The sequence below is a fragment of the Dromiciops gliroides genome, chromosome 6, assembly GCF_019393635.1.
Source record: "Dromiciops gliroides isolate mDroGli1 chromosome 6, mDroGli1.pri, whole genome shotgun sequence".
NCBI lineage: Eukaryota > Metazoa > Chordata > Mammalia > Microbiotheria > Microbiotheriidae > Dromiciops > Dromiciops gliroides.
The window spans coordinates 2,190,049-2,205,866 of record NC_057866.1 but is presented as its reverse complement, the minus strand read 5'-3'; the positions used below and the strand labels follow the sequence as shown (position 1 = coordinate 2,205,866).

The following is a 15,818-nucleotide window of genomic DNA, read 5'->3' as shown; positions in this document are numbered from 1 at the left end:
AAATTCAGCTCAACCCTAACCTCCTACAAGAGGCCTTTGCTGATCCCTTTCCTTGGCATTTGAAAAGAAAGAATAAGAACCAGTGACTGGGGTCTGAGTGAGAGGAAGAGAAGAGGGTCCAAGAACTGGAAGCAGATTGTGCTGACCACATTCCTTGGCAAAGAGGGGAAAAAGTATATGACAATGGACTGGAAGGAAACATACAATTAGTGATCATGACTAAATGTGAATGGGATAGCCTCACTCATAAAAAAGGAAGAGGTTAGCAAAATGGACTAGAAAACAGAATAATAATATGTTGCTTATAAGAAACATACATCCAAGTAGAATTAAAATGAGGGGCAAGAACAAAGTTGATTATACTTCAACTGAACCCCAAAAAGCAGGGGTAGAAGTCATGATCTCAGTCAAGGTATCAACAAAAAGAAATTGCAAAAAAGAAACATCAAGAAGGAAACTACCTTACGACAAGATAGGAGACAATCAATTATCTTCAGAATTTAACACACATTCACCAAATGACCCAGCATCTAAATACTTAAAGGAAAACTAAACAAGCTACAGGGAGATAGTGAAATTACATACAATAGTTGGAGACCTCATTGTACTCCTTTCATACCTGGACAAATTTTACAAAAGAAGTAAACAAGAAAGAAGTTTAAGAACCTGAATAAAATTTTAGAAAAATCAGCTCTCTGGGGATTAATGAATGGTAATAGGAATCTCTATATAATTCTCAGCTATGGATGGCGCCTTTAAAAAAACTGGCCATGTATTAATGTATTAAAACCTAGTTACCCGGGCAGCTAGGTGGCACAGTGGATAAAGCACTGGCCCTGGATTCAGGAGGACCTGAGTTCAAATCCAACCTCAAACACTTGACACTTACTAGCTGTGTGACCCTGGGCAAGTCACTTAACCCCAATTGCCTCACCAAAAACAAAAAACAAAAAACAACAACAACAAAAACCTAGTTACCAACAAATGAAGAAAAGCAGAAATATTAAACACATCCTTGACTGACTAATTATAAAACAAAAACTAGATCTAATAAACGGTAATTTTTAAAAGGATTAAAAATTGAACTGAGACTAACTTAATCCTAAAGAATTGGTGGGTCAAAGAACAAAGAACAGAAATAATACATCATCGCATTAAAGATAATGATAATAAGGAGAACACATTCCAAATTTGTGAGCTACAACTCAGTCCCCTCACTTGCTAGTGGATTTATGTTCTATCTACTTGTATATACATGTAATGGCCTATAAGCTCTTTGGGGGCAGGCACTGCTTCATCTCTGTCTGTTTCACCAGTGCCTAGTACAGAAGTCCTTCAATAAATGCTTATTGATTGATTCTTTGGATTTTCCAAAAACTCCACCCAATTAAATTCATTTTTTTTCTTTCTTCTTCTTTTCTTTTTTTTTTTTTTTTAGGGCAATGAGGGTTAAGTGACTTGCCCAGGGTCATACAGCTAGTAAGTCTGAGGCTGGATTTGAACTCAGGTCCTCCTGAATCCAGGGCCAGTGCTTTATCCACTGTGCCACCTAGCTGCCCTAAATTCAGGATTTACTGAGCACTTCTCCAGCCTCTCTAGGCAGCCAGGTGACACAGAGGACAATACTGGGCCTGGGGTCAGGAATACCTGAATCAAATCTTGCCTGAGACACTTGATAGCTAAGTAACCCAGGCAAGTCACTTCATCTCCCCCCAGCCTCTTTCGTCATCTGTAAAATAGGTGTCATATTGGAACCTGCCTCTGAGGATTGTTGAGGATCAAATGCACTATTTGTAAAGCATGCCTGCCATAGAATGGGCGCTATATAGTGCTAGCTACTATTATCGTTATTATATTAGGTTACGCAGTGGAGGAGACAGAAGACACCAGACCTTTATCCTAAGGAATAAAAGCCTGCATTTACATAAGGCTTTGAAAGTTTGCCAGCCTGCAGTGGGTAATGTGACTTGCCCAGGGTCACAGAGCTAATAAGTGTCTAAGGCAGAAGCTGAACACAGGTCTGTCTGCCTCTCTCCCTCCCTCCTTTCCTCTCTCCCACTCTTCTTTCCTTCCTCCTTCCCTCCCTTCCTTCCTCCCTCCTTCCTTCTTTCCTCCCTCCCTCCCACCCTTCTTTCCTCTTCCTCCTTTCCTTCCTCCCTCCTTCCCTTCTCTTTGCTTCCTTCCTTCTTTCCTCCCTTCCTCCCTCCTTCTTTCCTTCCTTCCTTCCTTTTTTTCCTCCCTCCCTTCCTTCCCTCCCTCCCCAGACTGCCATTAACTCACTGTAATCTTGGGCACGTCTCTTCCCCTCTGCTCCACTTCCCTATCTGTAAAATGGGGCTGATCATTCCCCTCCTGGGTTAGTTGTGAGGCTCAGGTAAGAATGGCCGGGGCCTAAGACTTGGGTGAGAAAAAGTCACAATTCTCCTCCTCCTGTACATGACTTGTCCCCTGGATCCTTCCCGGGTTTCTCTGCCCCGCTCTTGCCTTCCCTTCCGCCCAATACTGGATGCTAAGGTGTTGGGTCAGCAAATGTTGGGTGGATGACTACCTCACACGGGGTGTCTCTAAGGCTCCTGGAGACTTCCTGGTGCTGTACCCAAGCTGGGGCTGGAGCTTTGCAAACAGATGAAGCATGGAGCCCTGGGGACGAAGGGGAGAGCCCACACTGCTGGAGGCTCCCTGGAAGGTGGAGGAGGGTCATTCTCCACTTGAGGGAGGCAGCTCCCAGAGTGGTTTCCTAGGAGGTAGAAGAGCTTGAGTAATGAAGAGTGTGAGTAACGGGCTGGTGAGGCCTGAGGCCAAGGGAAAGCTGCAGAGGGAATGGCTGACTAAGGTGAAGAAGGATTGGAAGAAAGCAGAGAGAGAGAGGGAGGGAGGAGGGAGGGAGGAAGGAAGGAAGGAAGGAAGGAAGGAAGGAAGGAAGGAAGGAAGGAAGGAAGGAAGGAAGGAAGGAAGCAAGGAAGGAAGGAAGGAAGGAAGCAAGGAAGGAAGCAAGGAAGGGGGAGGGAGGGAGGGAGGAAGGCAGGTACTCTGCTAAGCACTTTACAATGATTATCTCATTTGGTCCTCACAACAACCCTTGGAGGTAGGTGCTTTATTATCTCCACTTTACAGTTAAGGAAACTGAGGCAATCAGAGGTGAAGTGACTTGTTCAAGGTCCCACGGTTAAGAAGTGTGTGAGACTGGATTTGAACTCAAGTCCTTGTGACTCCAGGTCAGCACTCTATGCACTAGCTTGTTTCTTACTGGCATAGGTGGGATTGGAACTCGGGCCTCCTGCTGCCAGGTCAGAGCTTCCCTTGCTTGGCACCCTGGAAGGGTCCTAGACTTGAGGATTCTATGCTTCCTAGCTGCCCTCCAGGGTTCTGGGTTCATGAAGCTGGTCCATCCAGTGTCCTCATTGGACAGAGGGTACCAGATCAGGCAAGGGGGTTTGTGATTGGCATCTCCCTTGCACTGGGGCCGCCACCCAGGCCAAGGCCCCAGGCCTCCTCTTGCTGCAGCCTTTTCCACAGGAGCACCAGCACAGGACTAGGCACTCTGGGCTGCCCAGGAGGGAATGAAAACACTCTAAGACATATGTTGAATGGGATCCCTTAGCTGCCAGGTCCCTTTCTCAATCCTCTACATCCTCTGACCCTCCTGGACACTCTCCGCTCCCCCGCTCCCTTCTCTGCCCGCTCCTCCTCTGTCTCCTTGGCTGATCAGCCTCCAGCCTCAGGGGTCTGTCAGGCTCAATCCTGGGCCTCTGCTCTTCTTCTCCCTGTGCCACCTCGCTGGGTGATCTCATCAGCTCCCATGGAGCCAAGGACCATCTGTCTATCGGCCGCTCAGTCTCACATCCCAGCTTCCTTTCAGACATCTTGAAGTAGACGTCCAGTAGACATCGGACACTGAATGTGTCCCAAATGGACCTCGTTCTCTTCCCCTTAAACCCGTCCTGTCCCTGCTCCCTTCTGCCCTATTACTGTAGAGGGCATCCCCCTCCTCCCAGTCCCTCAGGCTCCCACCCTGGGAGTCATCCTGGGCTCCTCCCTCTCACCCCCACATCCAGTATGGTGCCAAGGCATGTGGATTTCACCTCTGCAGCATCTCTTGGTCAATTTCTCCCCTGCCCACCTCCCCCCCTTCCTCTCCTCTAACTCCACCGCCATCCCCTCACACTGGCACTGTTGCAATAGCTTCCGGGGCAGGGGCGGGGGTAGGCGGGTGGAGGGGTGTCTGCCTGACTCAATTCTCTCCCCATTCTGGCCCATCCTCCATCTAGCCACAAAGGGATTTTATGAAGCCAAGTCCCACCATGTCACATCCTGCTCCATAAACACTGGCCCCTATTACTACCAGGAGCCAACAGAAACTCCTATTTGGCATTTAAGGCCCTACACAACCCAGCCGCCCCACACACACCCCTTTCTAGGCTTCTAACACCCAACTCTTGGCCACGTGTGATCCAGTGGCCTCTGTGTCTGGCCCCTGACCGGCCGTGCCTCCAATCTTCTCCCAGCTCATCTCAGCCTCTGGCTGAGGTCCTGCCTTTTCCAGGAAGTCTCCCCCCAGCACCTGTCCCATACACCTTGGATGTACCTTACACATACACGCTTATTTTCATGCAGCTTCGCAGCTTCCCCAGCCTGGATGGAGCCTTGAGAGGCACAGACACTTAACAGGTGACTTACTATTGCCTGCCGACTGCAGGGGAGGGAGGGAGGCTGGAGGCACCGACCCTCAGAGCAAAGGCCCTGGGATTGGACAGCAGTGTCCTGGTGGCGGGGCAGGGGTCCAGTCCAGGGGTCCTTGGAGGGACATCTAGAATCTCAGGGTCTGAGGGAGGCAGACACCCTCATGGTGGCCTCCAAGACTGGCCTCTACCCTGACCTTTCCGCCTACTACCCAGGGGGCTTTGAGCAAGATCCTCCCCTCTCTGGGTCTCAGCTTCCTCTTCTGTGAAATGAGGGGCCCCTGTGCTAGACCGCCCAAGGTCCCTTCCAACTGTCTGTCTGGGAGCCTTTGTTTAGAAGGGGAAGGCTTACACACCTAAGTCTTGATGCCCCTCAGAGCTCCCTGGGCTGTGTCTGGAATACCCTTACTCAGTCCTTCAGGGAGGGAGCTGATGTCTGACTGTGGACATCTCAGCCCCAAGAAGGCTGGTGCTCCGGGATTGGCCAGCCTGGCCAAGCCCAGAACAATTCAACAAAGATTGGGCAAAGTCCCATGGCCAGGGGATGGAAAATGAAGATAACTACCTGCCCCCCTGCCCCGCAGAAGCCCCAGGAGATGAACACTGGGAGTCTTCCTATCGGGGATCCACCAGGAACCTCAGGAGAGCTGACTGGGGATGGTTCAGAGCCCCACCACTAGGCAGGATTCGAATCCAAGGCCACGTCCCAGAAGCTCTCCACTCTTCTCCACAGCCTCTCACAAATAATGCCAACACAATGGAAATTATAGAGGGAGTGCCAGGAAAATTCAGCAGCTTTGGAGGAAGAGGAGGCAAGGAGAAGGAGGGAAGGTGTTCCAAGCATCAGAGACTGTCTGGACAAAGGTATGGAGGCAGGAAGTTTCAGGATCAGAGACTTCTAAGGCTATCAGAGGCCAGTGTCCTTGCTTTATGGGTGACCTGCTCACAGTCACAAGGGTAGCAAAGTGTGGGGCCCAGCCTGCAAGGAAGCATATGGAGGAGGGCAGGAAATGTTGGTGGGAGTCAGCCTGTGGAGCACATTTAATAAAAGCTCACTCACCCACTGTCTGCTGCCCCTTTATTCTGGAGGTAGTAGGGAGCTACAGCAAGTGTTACAGCAGACCTGGGTTCTTTGGCGCCCAGCACTGGCCTGACTCACTGGAAGCAGGGACATGGGGCAGGAGCCATCCACAGAGGCTATGGGACAACAGGAGTTGAGAGCTGGGAAGGCAGAGCCCCCAGCATGGTAGGGGGTAGGAGGATGGACCCTTTTTTTTGTCCCCCTATTGACCAGCCCCACTCATTGCACACAGTAGGCACTGAATAAGGGTTTGTGAAATTGACCTGGGCAATAGAAAGAGGAAATCGTGCTGACAGGAGGCTCATCAGTGGTGTCATCAGCAGGACAAGGGACATTTGGAGGAGTCTTCCTGAGAGAATGACAGCAATGGAGAGACCTGAATTAAACCTTCCTCTCACACTTCCTAGCTCTGGGCTCCAAGGCAAAGTCACTGCCCCTCTGTTAAGCTCAGTTCCCTCACCTGTAAAATGAGTATAGGAGAAAGGGAAGGGAACAAGTCTTTATGAAGCACCTACTAGGTGCCAGGCTCTGGGCTCAACTGGGAGTGACAATGCTTCTTTCTCAGTACCTGCCAGATGAAGTTGAAAGGAGGATGTGTCTAAATGACAAATTCGTCTTGAGTGACTGGGGCAGCTAGGCGTGGTACTGGATAGAGCACCAGGCTCGGGAGTCAAATCTGGCCTCAGACACTTGCTAGCTGGGTGACCCTGGGCAAGTCACTTTCCCGTTTCCTCAGTTTCCTCATTGGTAAAATGAGCTGGAGAAGGAAATGACAAACCACTGCAGTGTCTTTGCCAAGAAAAGCCCAGATGAGGTCAGGAAGAGCCGGCTACGACTGTACAACAAAGGCTTTGGCGAGCCCTGGCAGAGCCTGCCAAGCCAAAGTCTCAGTCCCTTTGGGTCCCCTGGAACCTGAGCTGTGGGTGGTACAAAGGTTGGGGGGAGGGGGGAGGGATAGGAGCTGGATTAGGAAAAACAAAAGGGATGAATATGTAGATTAGAGAGCCATCTGCCTAGAAGTGATAATCAAACCCAAGGGAGAGATGAGGTCACCCGGGAAAGGCAGAGAAAGTGAAGAGGCCAGGGCTGAGCCCTCAGGGCAGCCTGGCCCAAGGGGAGGGAGGGGGAGGAATGATCCCGCAGATAAGCAGGGGGAGAGCCGGGGACAAAGCCAGGGACAAAGCCAGGGGTCCGAGGCCCCAGGGAGGAAGCTGCTTTCCGGGCTCAGCACCCAGATCCACTGACTCTCGTGGGTGTCGGAATGAATGACCACTCACACCAAGGTCCCTTGGACTGGGAAGCCGGCCCAGCACACTGACCCGGCCGAGTCCAGATATCATTTCTAAAAAATGCAGCAACCGAAGGGGGAGGGGAAGCCCCGGGCTTTCCTGTGTGTTTCGGCCCATCAGCCTGGGCTCTATTGGTGAGTGCACCAACCTCCATCCCGCCAGCCTTGGTCAAAGCGCAGGTAGGCACTGCCACCCCCATCAAGGGATCCCAAGGCCTCAGCTATGGGCTCCCCCAAGATAGAACCAAGGGTCACTCTGCTATTGCCCAATCCCCCTTTGGCCTGAATCTCTGGGGCTGCTTCCTCCACCCTATGAGCGGAGCCCAAGGGCCCGGGCTTGATCCCTGACCACTTAGCCGAGCAGTCTGGCCAGGTCCCAGTCTTTCTGCTCTGTTCCTGGCACCAGACAACTGGTGAGAGCCACGGAGTTGTGAATATCCAAACTGTCGGGGACCCTGGGGACCAGCCCTTCATTTTCCAGATGGGGAAACTGAGCCGCAAAGGCACGGAGACTTGCCATAGGCCAGGAAGTTGGATCGGAGTGATCCCAACTCCCAGCCCAGGGCTTTCTGGTAGTACCCGGGACCCCCAGACACCGACGGTCCAATTCCAGTTTAGCTGCTGACCCTATCTATCACCCCATTTTTCTTGGATCCTCAGTCTGCCCATCTAGCAAATGGGCTTGGAGATCCTGGAAAGAACCAGGCTGGAGATGGGTCCTGCCTTCACTGGGGGCTCAGGGCCCAAGGAGGCAACAATAGTCATGCGTCCCCATGGAGCCAGCCACGTGGCCCTGAGTCCAAGAAACCCCCTCTCACCCCCAGAGGCAGGAATGAAGCGGCATCAGGGGCTGGCCAGCTCTCTTCTCTTCCCTGGCTTGGGCAGCCCCCAATGCTGGGCTCAGGCCCTACCTGCCAACCCCTTGGCAGCCCCCATCTGGCCCACCCTGCCGCTGGGCAGGCTGGAGGCTGAGAGCCAAGCAGGCCCCAGGGGAGGAAAATGGGGTGGGGGTGGGAATGAAGAGCCCCAGGCAAACACATGCCCCCCAGACTCGGGCTGTGTCTCCCCCCCCCCCCATCTCCTGACTGCAAAGGCCAGCACTCTGCTGAGCACTCCCAGCTGCCTCTGCAAAAGCTATCAGGAGTTTGTATTCGTGTGAGAGTGTCAGTGGCTGTCGGTGGCTGTGGGGGGGCGTGGTCTGAGTGGGGAAGACGCCGGGTCTAGGGTGGGGGGGTGGCTCAGAATGAAGAAGACTCCCCCTCCCCAGTCCGCTCCCTGGGTTCCCCAGAGTCGGGACAGCCCCCAGCCCTCACACCTAGAGCGGCGGGGGCCCGATGCCCGCCTACCTCAGCAGGTTCTGTAAGCCCTGTTTGCTAGAGTGTCTTCTCAGGAGCGCCGCGCTGCTGCCGCCGCTGTCGCCACTGCCGTTCATAGTGCCCCCGGGCACCGCGGGGCTGCCAGCCCCGGGACCGACCGGACGGGAGGAGGGGGCGCCTGCCGCGGCCGAAGCTGTTCCCGCCGGGCTCTCTCCCTCCCCCTCTCCCTCTCTCCCTCTCTCCCACTCTCTCTCTCTCTCTCTCTCTCTCTCTCTCTCTCTCTCTCTCTCTCTCTCTCTCTCTCTCTCTCTCTCCCTCTCTCCCTCTCTCTCTCTCTCTCTCTCTCTCTCTCTCTCTCTCTCTCTCTCCTCTTCCTCCCTCTCTCCCTCTCCCTCTCTCGCGTTCCCTCTCTCCAGGAAGTTCAGCAGCTCCTTTTGTTTGCCTCCAGCCCCTACTCCTCCCCACCCCCCCACCCCGGTCTGCCCCCTCCCCTTCTCACTCCTCCCCCTCCCCCTGTCCCTCCTCCCGCTCTTCCCTAGACTAGTCCGAAAGGTCCGAGAGCAGGGATGAGAGGCGGGGGGGTTCCGGGACCCCGAGCCTTAGCCTGAAACGCCCGAGCCGAGCCGGGAGCCGGGAGCCCGGAGCCGGGAGCTCACCATCTCGCTTTCTGCCTTTGTTTCTCGACCTGCCCCGGGGTCTCTCCCTTTGTCTCCTCCCCCCACCCCCAAGCCCTGAGCCTTACTCACTTTCTCCTCCTCTCTCACTCCCTCCTTTCCCTCATTCTCCATTGTCTCTTTGTTTTCTCTCTACCCCACCCCGTTATCACCTGAGGCCCCTCCCTGCCTAGATGGCAGAGCCAGCGGGGGAGGGGGTAGGGGCAGGGGGCACCCTACGGACCACCTGAATAATGGGGGGAGGGAGGGAGACCTCCCGCCTTGGCCAAGCTAGTGGGGCCGGTGGGAGATGGGCCAGTGGCAGGGGACGCCCCCCCAGCCCCAGCACAATCTCGGAGACCCGCCCCGGAGCCCCAACATCGCTCCTTCCGCCCACGCTCCAACTACGGGCCCTTTTCCTCAGACCACTGTCTCCCTCCCACCCCCCAAGCCAGGGTGCTCCCCGAGGACTGCAAACCCTTCCCTCTCCCTCAGGGCAAATATGTATCAACGAAGTCTGGGCTTTGTCACCAGCTATGATACTAACAACACCTTACTTGGGCTCACCTTTGCCTCCCTGGGGAACATCGACAGGCTCCAGGGGTGGGGGAAGGGCCTGGGGTTCAGAGAGAGGAACCATCTGCCTGAAGTCACACAGCCCATTTCTGGCCAAGGCCTGACCCACAAAGTCAGAGCCAGAGGGACCTGCGGACTCATTTGCAGCCTCTATTGCCCCTCCCCTTTCCTCCCCCAACTTGAGGACTTCCTTTTCAGCTTCTTTTTACTTGCAGTCTTCCCCCATTAGAAAGTCAACTCCTTGAGGCCAAGGACTGTCTTCCAGCTTCCCTTGGCATTTCCTCTGCTTGCCACAATGTGGACACAACCGAAGCTGACAAATGCTCGCTGCCCGGACCAATCGGCCACAACTTGTCCAGTGAGGCGGTGTTTCTCGAGCTCAAGCCCCTCTGCACCTTTCCCATAATGCTTCCCGTCCTGCCTCTGGTGGCCAAAGAGAAGGCGTCTCGCCCATCTTCTGCAGAAGGGTCCTTCAGGTGCCCAAGGTAGCTCAGCCCCCAGGTTGCTCTGGCTCCCCTGACAAAGCCACCAGCCTTTTCTCTCGGCTCTGCCCAGACCCTCTCCAGCCTTCCCAAGGGCCTTCTCAAAATGGGGTGTCCAGAGCTGAACCCAAGCCTTCAGGTGTGGGCTGGCCAGTGCAGAAGGCAGAGGGCATTTTCCTGTGGCCTGGATGGGCCGGCCAGCCCTCTTGCCTCTGACATCTGACCCTTGGGAAGCAAAGGATTCCCAACCCAAGGGGAAGCTTTTCCTTTTTTTTCTATGAGATTAGATTCTGCCCAATGGTCTGACTGTCCAGAGAGCTAATCATCAATAAGCATTGATTGAGTGCCTACTGTCTACTGGGAAGTGTGCTAAGATCTAGAGACACAAAAACAGGTAAGAGCCTGTCCCTTCTCTCAAAGAGCTTGGAGTCCACTGGGTGAGACCAAATGTAGCCAACTACGTACAGACAAGCTACAGACCTGACCGGTCATTCAATGAGCATTTATTAGGGTCTTACTATGGGCCAGGCCCAGTGCTAAACTTGACATACAAAGAGAGGCAAAATCTGACTCTGCCCCCCCACCCCCCAGGAGTTTACAATCTGATGGGGAGACAATGTGCAAACCAATATGGACAAAGGCAGCTACTGCCAGGATAAATAGGAAATAATTAAGAGAGGAAAGGCCCTGGAATAAAGAGGGGCTGGGGAAGGCTTCCTGGAGGAGGTGGGATTTTAATTGGGACTTAAAGGAAGCCAGGGAGGTCGGTAATCCGAGGAGCAGAGGAGGGAGAGTGTTCTAGGGACAGGCGACCAGGGAGAATGCCCAGAGCCAAGAGATGGAATGTCTGGTTGGTGGGACAGCCTGGAGACCAGGATCACTGGGCTGAGCAGAAGGGTGGGGCAGGGGGAGGCAGAAGAAGCTAGAAAGGTTTGTATTTGGTCCTGGAGGTGATAGTGAGCCAGTGGAGGTTATTGAGCATGGTGTGGTCAGACCTTCGCTTCAGGAAGATCGCTCTGGTGGCTGAATGGAGGATGGAGTGGAGGGGGAGAGACAGAGGCAGGCAGGGCCCCCAGTGATAGTTCAGGTGTGAGGTGATGAGGGTCTGCACCAGGATGGGAGCAGTGTCAGAGTGGAGGAGGGAGAATGTAGGAAAGATGTCAGTGAAGGCAGGAATGACAGGCCTTGGCAATCATTTGGACGCGGGGAGTGAGAGGAAGAGAAGAATCCAGGACGACTCCTATAGGTCGGGAGCCCGAGGCGCAGGAGGGTGCTGATACCCTCAACAGCAAGAGGGAAGGTAAGAGGCAGGAGGATTTGGGGGAAAGATAATGCATGTTGGACCTGTCAGGTTTAAGACATCTCCTGGGGGGGGCAGCTAGGTGGTGCAGTGGATAGAGCACTGGCCCTGGAGTCAGGAGGACCTGAGTTCAAATCTGGCCTCAGACACTTAACACTTACTAGCTGTGTGACCCTGGGCAAGTCACTTAACCCCAATTGCCTCACTAAAAGAAAACACACACACACACACACACAAAGACATCTCCTGGACACTCATGTAGACATGAGCAAAAGGTGGTTGGAGATTTGAGGCTGGAGGTCAGCAGAGAGATCGGGCAGTATGGGTGGATTGGAGAATCATCAGCCTAGAGACGATGGTCGCTGAGTGAAGCAGTGTAGAGGGAGAAGAGCAGAGGGCCCACGACCGAGCCTGAGGGACGCTGGGGGAAGGCACCAGCCTTTCTCCTCCTGAATTCCTCCCAGATCTGTATGATCTGCAAGTCTGATGCATTTGTCCCCTCTGGAAGAGGGGCATCCCCTTCTTCCAGCCCCAAAGCCCGGCTGGGGAGAAGGATTTCATTCCAGAAGCAATCAAAGACATAAACTCGCTTCCAACAAGAAGACTGACACAGCAATCAGATGATAATACCCGGCAGCGTCCCGGAACAGGTCGCAGAAGTGTGCGCATGCAGTCCGTGTACATGCCAGAGAAGGAGAGCAAGGAGATGAGCCAACAATCACTGGCTGGAGTCCCCAGGCTCCCTACAAAGGCAGCCAGGTGGGGAGAGGGAGAGAGGGAGCCAAGGGTGGAGCACACTCCACCTCCCCACTGACTAGAGGATAAAGTCCTCCCTTCAGAGCTAGGAGCAACTTCCCAAGAGCAGCAGAGGACCAGGGAGACACGGCATGGGAAGGCAGAGTCTGGACAATCATGAATCACCAGCCTGCCCCGCAGAGTCCGGTAAAGAGCCACAGCCAAGGAGAGCTGCCGATAATCATGCAGTTCTCTGAAGTCTTTTGTTCCCCTGCAGTCCCCCTGGGAGAGGGGTGCAGCGGCCCACCCGTTGTTACTCTACCATATTAGTAAATATTCCTAAACCAGGTCTGGACGGCTGGTCATCAGTAGGCCCACTGGTGGAGCTCATGAGCGACAGTATCAGATACTCCCCCAATCCTCAGGTTTTCTCCTAGAACACTAGGGGGGACGTCCACTGTTGCCTTCTGGGGACCCAGTCCACTGGTACCATTAGGGCTTGGGGCAGCGAGCCTGTAGGGATGCTATCCAAGGTACTGGTACAAAGGCTAGTAAGCAGAGAACTCAGGTCAGCTTCCTGGGGCACTTCCCCTGAGACCACCTAACATCCAACTATTAATAACTACGTTTTGGGCCCCAGTCATTCAACCCCTTCACAGTCTGCGGCTCCCCTCAGACCTCTGCCCCAGTAGGAGCAGGAGACCAGAGGGCTGGAAGGGGGTGGGCCCCGGGCACACGCTTTGATCTGAATGAACTGGGGCCTGTGGAGCAGAAGATGCTCCAGTGTCAGACCTGCTAACAACGGGGTCAAGGCTGGGACTGTCCGGAGGTGCAGAGGTGCCCACAGTCCTAGGAAACGGAAATAGTCACAGGGTTAGGAGGGCTAAGGATGAAGGAAAAATAGAAGACAGATTGCCTCGGTGGCCTAAGGCGTGGCTCCATCCCTTGTGTGGGGGCCACTGAGGAACAATGCATCAGAATGAGGGCTCCAGGTGACTGACGTCTTCAGACCTGAGAAACTCCCAGAGTGTTTGGAGGTGATGGTGACAGAGGAGAAGGAGCAGGAGGAGGCTCGTCACGGGGCAGAGCAAAGGCGTGCCCAGTCCTGGAAAGGGAGGTCAGGCTGCTATGTCTTCTGAAGGGAAATGTGTCAGTGAGAGAGCAAGGCCCCCAGAGGGCACAGGAGCAGGGCCGGGCAGAGGAAGGGGCACGGGGGAGGGGGGGGGGCGGGTCTAGGGACGAGGGAGCAGGAAGTGAGAGGAGGGGAGCAGCTAAGGGCGTCCTGGGACTGGGAGACACTGCCTTGTGCTTTCCCGTCTCTGGGGTGCCTGTCCCCTCCCTTATATGTGCCAAGTCCTGGGAGAAACAATTCCTGTCCACAAGGAGGTGACCTCCTTATACCAACAGGAAACTGGAAGGCAATCTGAGAGGGAAAGGTGCCAGCAGCTGGGGCAGCTAGGTGGCGCAACAGACAGAGCCCAGACCTGGAGTCAGGAGGATCTGAATTCAAGTCACTACCTAGCTAGGTGACCCTGGACAAGTCACTTCACCCCGCTTCCCTCAGTTTCCTCCCCTGTAAAATGGACTGGAGAAGGAAATGGCCAACTACTCCAGCATCTCTGCTGGACCCCAACTGGGGTCACAGAGAGTTAGACACAACTGAACAACAATAAGAAGGAAATTAAAAGCTGGAGTGAGGCCTACGGGGTGGGGTTTGAGCTGAGCCCTTTGGCCACCCCCTTTCCCCAGGCACTGCCATGTCTTGGTCTGCTCCCATGGTCCTGCCACCTTGTAGGCCTTGTCCCTCAGGCCTGTGGGTTCTGGGGGATTGCTGCAGATCCCCTTCAAAATGCTGTTCCCCACAGCCAAGGCTAGGCTGCTATCTGTACTTGCAGGGTCTGAGGCCATGGGAATTCACCCAAAGCGGGGGTGGGGGGAGGGGAGAGGGGGGGCACAGCAAATGTACCAAAACAGGGGAGGCCTCAGGGCTCCCAAAGGCTCCCTCTAAGAAGGACCCTAAGGCTGCCACATCACTCTTCGGACTCTGCTGAGCTTGTGGTCCACTAAAATCCCCAGATCTCATCAGAACAACTGCTGTTTCCTCTCCCTTCTTGTACTTAGGCGGTTGATGTTTGGAACCCAAGTGTAAGATTTTTCCATCTATCCCTACTGCACGTCACCTTATTAGGTGTGCCCAGTGTGTTACCAATCCCTCCCAGCTTTCAATCACCTGAGCATTCCATTTTGGTCTCCTTATCCAAGACCAATTCAAATGTTAGAGGGTACAGAACCAAGGACTGATCCCTGGGGCACTCCACTGGAGACCTCCGCTAACGCTAATGGCCCCTCTTGGAGTCTGACCTTTTATCCAGTTCTGAGTGGTTCTCCTCACCTCATCCTCTTCCCTCCACCTTTTCCCCAAGAAAAGTTGTTATTTTGCAGTTGTAACTCCATTGGGGGTTATCTCAGCAAATGGATTCACCATTTCTTTCTCATTTTACAGATGAGGAAACTAAGGTAAACAGGATCAAGTGACTTGCTCAGGGTCACACAGCTAGGAAGATGAGTCTTCCTGACTCTAGGCCTGGCACTCTGCCCACTGGGCCACCTCGCTGTCTCAAGAAGAGTAAGAGATCCTTTATTAAAAGCTTTGCTAAAGTCTAGGGGCAGGTTTTCTTCCTGTGAACCTCTCCTTTTGCCCAGTTAAGTAACCGCCAAAAAAGGAAATAAGCCTAGTATAGAACCTGTGCTGTTCTTGACGAATCCTGGCTGGCTCTTTGGGATCTTTGTGTCCTTTTGTAGGGGAACACTAAACGTCTCCCTGTAATGCTTCATTCTAGAATTTCCCATCAATCCGAGTCAGATGAACTGCTCTAAAGCTCACAGAATCGATGCCTTTCTCTTTACAAGACAGCCCAAAGCATTTTCCCTTCTCACATAGCTCCTTACCCCCTTGTTTTCAAAGGCCCTCCCAAGATCACTGATGGGGGCTCATATGCCCTTCAATGTGGAGGTCAGGCAGGAAGGATGGAGGGATGGCTGATGGCAGAGGGGAAGAGAAAGGCTTTCAGTGGAGGGCCCCCATCAGGCTTGTGAGAAGGAGATTGTGGGGGAGGGGCAGATCTCCCCAGGATATTCAGGGAGGGAAGGGGAGCCCTCGTTGGGGATCCAGAAGAGATGCGTTTTGTCCCAGCAACAACTGGAAGCCCACCCCTCTGAGCAATTTGGCCACCAGGCTCCTAATATAGTCTGGCTTCCTGACAAGCTAGGGAGTGGCCTGGGAATGCAGGAGGAGCTTTGGGGGCACCAGGAGGCTCTGCCCCACCCCACCCCGCCCCTGCAGGCCTGCCATGCCACGCCTGGTCTCGGGCACTGGGGAATCTCTGAGGCAGCAGCTGCGCTGAGGGGAGAGGCAGGTTCTGAAAGGTCTGAAATAGAAATGACAGCAACTTGTTGGGATTGGGGGAAATGGTCCCTTCTTTGAGTTTGTGAGGGAAAAGGAAAGAAAGACTGGGGGGCCTCGCCCAGGTGTGCCTCGGACTGAGGGGAAAGCAGCTCTCCGAGGGTTGGCGGGAAGGGTAGGGAGGACCCTGGCATGGTGGAGATTCTCCAGGGAAAGTCCACTGAGGAAGGAAGGAAGGAAGGAGGGAGGGAGGGAGGGAGAAAGGGAGAAGAAGGAAGGAAGGAAGGAGAAAAGGAAGGATGGAT

General features: G+C 54.0%; 1 protein-coding gene across 6 annotated transcripts in view; it reads right to left on the bottom strand.

The window, feature by feature from the left end:
- LSP1 (lymphocyte specific protein 1) overlaps nt 1–15,818 on the bottom strand; it is a 60,584-nt gene that overhangs the window by 32,084 nt on the left and 12,682 nt on the right. For 4 of the 6 annotated variants that reach the window (XM_043972467.1, XM_043972473.1, XM_043972469.1 and 1 more), the window contains exon 1: nt 8,395–8,632. The exons of the other annotated variants lie outside the window; for them this stretch is intronic. In XM_043972467.1, the coding sequence (XP_043828402.1) occupies nt 8,395–8,480 (86 nt within the window). In that variant the 5' untranslated portion in view covers nt 8,481–8,632. Of the gene's footprint in view, nt 1–8,394; nt 8,633–15,818 lie in introns of those variants that run through there. 6 annotated transcript variants of the gene reach the window in all.